Here is a 6,404-nt window from a genome sequence, read left to right on the forward strand (position 1 = left end):
GACGGGGACCCGCGCACGGGATCGGGTGGGGGGCAGCGTCCCCGTGGCGGGGAGCACCCAGGTCCCAATCCCGGTGCATCCCGGGGGAGGGGAGCGCGGCGGTCCTGGTGCATCCTGGTGACGGGAGCCCAGGGGCAGGATGCAGCGTCCCCAGGGGTGGGAGCACCAGGGTCCCGGTCCCAGTGCAACACCCCGTGGCGGGGAGCACTGGGGCCCCGGTACGGATGCAACCTTGTGGGTGGGAGTTGGGATCAGCACACAGTGTTCCTGAGGCTGGGAGCACCAGGATCACCATTCCCCTGTGCTCTTGTAGGTGGGAATGCGGGGCTCCCAGTCCTGCGGCATCCCGACAGGTGGGAGCCAAGGATTGGAAGGCAGCATTCCAATGGATGGCAGCACCAAGGTGCCAGTCCTGATGCAGCCCCRTGGATGGCAGCCCTGGGCTCCCACTCCTGGTTTATCCACGTGGGTGGGGGCCCAGGGCACAGCGTTCCTGTGGGTGGGAGCGCTGTGATTCCAGTCCCGGTGCATTCCGGGAACTCTGGGCTCCCAGTTGGTCCCCATGCATGGGGTCTCGCCAGGCACGTGGCTGGGGTGGCTTCGCGGGCGCTTGTGCTGCCGGCAGCTCCGTGTGCCAGCAGCTCCCTTAGCCCCTGCCGCCGGCACCGCCCCGAGGCCACCGCGCTCAGCACACGTGTGGGCTCGTGGGCAGGCGGGCATGCTCACGGCCTCCCTGCCCCACCGGCTGCGGGGCCCAGGTGTCCGGAGCAGCAGGTCCGGCCGGCTCTCGGTCCCATGGATGGAGCAAGGGGCCGGCAAAAGCGCAAAGAGCCGCTCTTAATTATTAACGCAGGGAAGGCAAGGGGAGCCAACCCAGCGTGCGGGGACGGGCCCCGGCACCCRCGGCCTTCCCGCCGCTCCGGCCGGGAAGGAACAGGCGGCTGCCGCCATGGAAACGCTCAGCGAGCCCATGGCAACACGCAGCCACCTGCACGGCGTTCCCGCACGGACCCCCCAGAGCGCCGGAGCACCCGCCGTGCCAGCGGGAATGCCCGTGGGGGCGGCACCGGYGCCAAACCCTCCGGAGCATCCCTTGGAGGAGGCCGTGGCCCCCCCAGGTCCRACCCCCCCTTCCCGGTGCGGGCTGCGCCCCCCGCTCCGGGCATCCCGCCCTGCTCTCGCACGGAGCGGCGGCTCCTGCGCCAGCCCCTCGCAACCGCAGCGCGGAGGCAGCGCTCGATAAATCACCGCGCTGGGCCGGGCACGGGCGGCGAGGGGGGATGGCGGCGGAGCAGCGGCCGCGCGGGTGCACGGCAGGGGGGGGCGGGCGGCAATAAATAATTCATTAAATAAATAAACATGGCGGGAGCGCGAGGAGGAGGAGGAGGGCATGAAATATTCCCCCGTGGCCGCTCCCTGCGGCCGCGCGGCCGGGGAGGAGCCGGGGCGCTCGGGAGGGCCCTCCCCACCTGGCGGCCTTTAAATTTGAATGAGGGCCTCACGGATGGTCGCGTCGCGTCAGCGTCTCCGGCAGCTCCCGCTGCCGGGGAGCACCCGGCCCCGAACCCGCTTGGCACCCGGAGCGGGGCTGCGGGCGGCCGCGCCGCGCGGGGCTGTCGCAGGGAATCAGCCTCCCGGAGCCGCCGCCGGCTTGAGTCACGCGGCCCTTCCCGGCTCCGCCACTTCCCATGGGCACCGGCCCGTCTGGCAGGAAACCCGGCTCCTGCGTGGGGAGGTCCGCACAGGGCTCGTTGCATCCGCACGGTGGCCGTGGGCATCCGTATGGGACCGACACTGCTGCGCTTGCACCCACGGGCATCTGTGCCAGCTTGCACCCCAGCTGTGCCAGTTTGCACCCCCATGGGTATTGCCATGCACCGACATCGGTACCGCCATGCACCCATGTAGGTACGAGCTTGCACCTACATTGCCCTGAGCTGGTTGCACCCCCGTTGGGTGCACTGTGCACCCCCATCGGTGCACCAGCGCCGTCGCGCACCAGAGCCCAGCGCCAGGCCCAGCGGTGCCGCCTGAGCCCGTGAGCCACCCATTACCAGTGCCTAAGTGACGTTAATCCGATAGAGGGGTGACAGGCGGCATCAATATCCCGCTGCCGCCGTCCATAGATCACGGCACAATTAGCAGCCGCCGCCGCCAGCGCCCGGCCGGGCGGCCCCACTCCCCGCGCGGCGCAGGGATCCACTGGGCGCATTTGGAGGGTGGCAGTGGGTGCCCGCGAGCAGAGCCAGGGGCACGGGGAGATTTCAGGGCCTGCAATATTTATCAGGCTCGCTGCAGTGCCCGTGCTCTGCACGGTGCTTTTAATAATGCATCGCTGGTAAAAGGCTCTGCAGAGCAGAGGCCTGGGCGGCGGCGGCGCGGGTGCCCGGGCACACGGCGCCGCGGGGTGCACGGCACGGCGCAGCGTGCCGGGGGTTAACGCCGTAGCGTTTGCACCGAGCCGTTATTTTTCCTAATCTTCCTCTGCGTGCGTTGCTGAGCACCGGGGGCCGAGCTGCGGCTCCGCCGCGCTGCCAGCTGGGCATGTGCCAGCCCGAGATTCCCAGGATGGACTTGGCTCCATTTAAAACCAATTAGTGTGTGKGGGGGGTGAGGATGGGGGGGCTTAAAAGCGGGCACAGGCCGCAGGTGCGAGACCTGCCCCTGCCCGTGCCCTCTGCATCATGTCCCTTGTCCACAGCCTGCGCCCGTGTCCCTTGTGCCAAGCCTGTGCCCATGCCTGTGCATGGTGCCCATACCCTTGCTCTGTGCCCCATGCTTGCACCCTGGGCCTGTGCCAGGTGCCCCACACGTGCCCTACACCTGTGGCCATTGCCCCTTGCACTGTGCCCTATGCCTGTGTCCCCTGCCCCGTTCGCCGTGCCCGCAGCAGCCCCGGCAGCCCTGAGCAGGCAGCAGGCGCCGCCGGGTTGCCCGTCAGCTTGGGCACAAGCGCCACCGCGTTGGCGACCTGCACAGGAGCAGACACGAGGTGTCCCAGGTGCTGCAGCGSGGAGCAGGGTCCGCAGCAGGGAGCACCCCGACACCAGAGCACGGAGCAGCCCRGGCGCTGCTGCGCGGTGCAGCCCGGGCGCTGCATCCCAGAGCCGGCTTCCGCAGCAGGGTGCCAAGGCGGCTCCAGCGACTCCGGCAGGGCGGGAGCGGCGGCAGGCGAAGMCCGGGCTCGGCTCGCGCCTCTCCCTTCTGCGGAGCCGCATCCGGCGGCCCCGTTTCCATAGTGACACACAGCCATTTTCCCATCTCTTCTCCCGGCGGATGCTCCGGCGCGGCTCTGCCTCCCCCTCGGCCCCAGGCAGCGCCGCCCGCTGCCGGCCCCAGCGCTCCGTGCACGGGGAAGCGCGAGTGTCTCCGGCGGGAGAACCCGCTGACTCAGCACCGCTGCATCCCACTCCTGCTGCTCTTTGTAGGTCAGCGCGGAGCTGGAGCGCAGCCGGAGCGGCCATGCAGCGCGCGCTGCTGCATGCGGCGCTGCGGCCACCGTGGCCCCCGCGCCGGTGCCACCCAGCCTGGGCGCTGCGGGGAGACGGCTGGGCTGATGGAGCCTCTTCCTCCGGGAGCCGGGATCTGCCYCGCGGGGCACGGAGCCGGCAACACGGTAGTGGGGCCAAGCAATGCGATTTGCAGCAGCCGCGCCGTCAATTAGCGGTTATGGATGGCAGCGCGCCGGGAGGCGCCGGGACGCGGCTGCCGCGCACGCCGGGCCCCCAGCCTGCCCCACGCTCGGCCCCGTGCTGGGTGGTGGCYCCGGCAAAGCCACAAACGGTGGCCRCGGTGCCGGGCACTGGGGACGCCTGCGTCACAGCCCCGAGCATCCCCCCCGCAGCGCTGCCGCCCCCCCGGGCTCCACGGCCGCGGTGCGCTCCCCGCGCGCGGCTGCGGCTGCGGCGCCCGAGGACGAGGCCATCTTGCAAACTCTCTATTGCTCCGCTCAGTCACTACCAGGGGTCAACCCCGACCCGTGCGGGGGGCAAACGGCACGAGGAGGGGGCGGAAGGGAAGGGAAAGGGCGGGGGGGGGGCGTCTTCGCGGAAGACAGATCCGTGTCCTGGCTGGAGGACGAGACGAGGGCCCGTGGGATGCGCTCGCTCTGCGGCGGGGTGGGCGCTCCAAGCAAGGTCCCTGYGGGAATGGGACAGCTCAAGGGGACGCCAGATGCAGGCTGGGGACATCGGCGTCGGGACAGGGGCGCCACGCGGTGCCAGCAGCTCCGCTCACCTCCCTGCCAGCGGCTCCCGGCCCCGGCTGGGTCCCGTGGGGGGCCGGAGGGTGGCTCATGGTCCCTTTGGGCAGGCAGCGGCCAGGAACGTTGGCGAGCGTCCGGCGCGGTGGCGGAGGAGCCGGGCGGCCGCCGGCGCCGGGCAGTCACATCCAGAGCAGGGTGAGGAGCGCTGGGGCCAGGCACGGGGCGCGGGGCTGCAGCGAGGCCGGCGCGGCCGCGCGCCCGGGGGGCACCGCGGCTGCTGCGGAGACGAGCAGGGGTTATGGGGGGGTGTTTGCTCCCCCGTTTGACGCCCCCAGCCCCATACTCACCCTCCGGCCCTCCGCGTGGCTGCGAGTTGGGAAGCTCTGTCGCCGGCTTCGGCGCTGCAAGGAAAGCCGGGGGCGCCCGTGAGAGCCGCGGGGCGGCACCCCCCAGGTCCCCCACCCCGGGGCCGCCCCGCACTCACTCGTGCCCTTGCAGCAGACGGAGACCCGCAGCTTCAGGCAGCGCCCGGCGCTCTCGGGGCCGGGCACGGCTGGGCCGAGGCGGCGCGTGAGGGCGCGCGGAGCCGCCCGGGCCCCTGCTCGCCCGCCCGGGACGGCACCGGCACCGGCCCCGGCCCAGGCCTGGGCGGGCGGCGCCCCCTCCTGGCTGCCCGGCGCTCGGCACCGAGAACGGGGCCCCCCAGCCCCGCGGCGGCCAGAGCCGGCGACACCCAGACCCCCGGTTCATCCAGAGCCCGAGGTTCCCGAATCCCGCTTCACCCACCRCCCGGATCCCGATCTATCCAGATTCTACGGTGCCTGGATCCTGGTGGCACCAGGATCCCAGGTCACCCAGACCCACTAGTGCATCCAAGACCCCATACGTCCAGAGCTCCCCATGCATCCCCATACAAGTTGCACCCAGCTCCCATTGCACCCAACTCTGGGGTGCACCAGACTGCAGCTCCCAGGTGCACCCAGATCCCGAGGCACCCGGATCCCAGTTCACCCAGACCCCAGAGCATCGCCCAGAGTACCCAGGCACCTGTACGGCCAGAGCCTGCCATGTACCCACAACCCAGGTGCACCCAGACCCCGGGGCACCCAACTCCCAGGTACACCCAGACCCCAGGGCGCCCGCATCCCAGGTGCGCCCAGACCTCGGTGCATCCAGGCCCCGGCATGCCCAGGCTCCCGGTTCCTCCAGCTCTCCGGCATGCCTGGCCTGGCCCCCACAGCGCCCGCAGCCCCCRGTGCCCGCGGCCCCCCCGGCGCCGGGCACTCACAGATGTAGTAGTAGGTCTCCCCCGGCTGGAACTCAAAGCCGAGCGGGAAGGGCGAGAAGCGCTGGATCTTCTCGGAGAAGCGCACGGGCCCGAAGGGCGCGTGGGGCCGGTTGCAYTCCCAGCGCTTGAAGGCGCTGGGCGCCGCGTAGCAGCCGCGATAGCCCTCGCGGTCCACCATGAAGAGCGTGAAGGTCTCGGGGCGCCCGCCCGGCACCACTCCCTCGTAGTGGGGACAATAGATGTCCAGGTGRTCATTGATGGACACCTGCACGGCGTAGTCGTCCCGCAGGAACCTGCCGGGTGGCGYGGAGCTGGGCGCTGCTGGCACTTGCGCTTGCTCCAGCTCGGTGATGCCCATGGCAGCCAAGGCTGGGCAAACCCATCACATACATGAGACAGGGATCCTGGCACTGCCCGGGCTGCTCCTCAGTCAGCCCAAGTGGGGCAAGGAGTCCCAAGGCCTCGGGATTGTGCCCAGAACGTGGTGGCATCAGCACCCTCCACCCAGCCCGTGTGCGCGCTCATCTGCTGCACTTTAGATGCTGCACATGGGACCACCAGTCCTGGAGACAGCATCTTGGTCAGGGATGCCACCAGACTGGTGTCACCCAGGGGTGACCACTAGCTGGGTGCCCATGGGACCCCAGGCCACGCAGGGGATYGCACTGCTTCAGTGCCACCCAGCACTGCCCACAGTTCCTTAGTCAGTGGCACCCAGGGATGCTCAGTGCCTTGATGCCCCCTGGTTGGGGTCACTCTGGGGGTCCAAGTAACTTGGGGATCCTTTTGGGGTCACACCAGGGTGCCCAGATGCCCCCAATTGGTGTCCCCGGGTGGTGTCCCTGGAGGGCTCCTAGCCTTCGATTGGGGCCACCCAAGGGTGCCCAGTGCCCTCTGCTATTTMCCCATGGT

The 6,404-nt window shown here is 70.4% G+C and overlaps 1 protein-coding gene across 1 annotated transcript; it reads right to left on the minus strand.

Annotated features, from left to right (window-relative positions):
- Window positions 1-3,949: 3,949 nt before the first annotated feature.
- EFNA4 (ephrin A4) lies at window positions 3,950-5,850 on the minus strand. The gene is made up of 4 exons (XM_026045972.1): window positions 5,493-5,850; window positions 4,689-4,757; window positions 4,552-4,605; window positions 3,950-4,140 (listed from the first exon to the last, which is right to left on the minus strand). Exons 1-4 carry the CDS (start codon window positions 5,848-5,850, stop codon window positions 3,950-3,952), a joined length of 672 nt encoding a protein of 223 aa, XP_025901757.1.
- Window positions 5,851-6,404: the final 554 nt, after the last annotated feature.

The sequence above is a fragment of the Nothoprocta perdicaria genome, unplaced genomic scaffold (genome assembly GCF_003342845.1).
Source record: "Nothoprocta perdicaria isolate Ctin4 unplaced genomic scaffold, notPer1 scaffold_419, whole genome shotgun sequence".
NCBI lineage: Eukaryota > Metazoa > Chordata > Aves > Tinamiformes > Tinamidae > Nothoprocta > Nothoprocta perdicaria.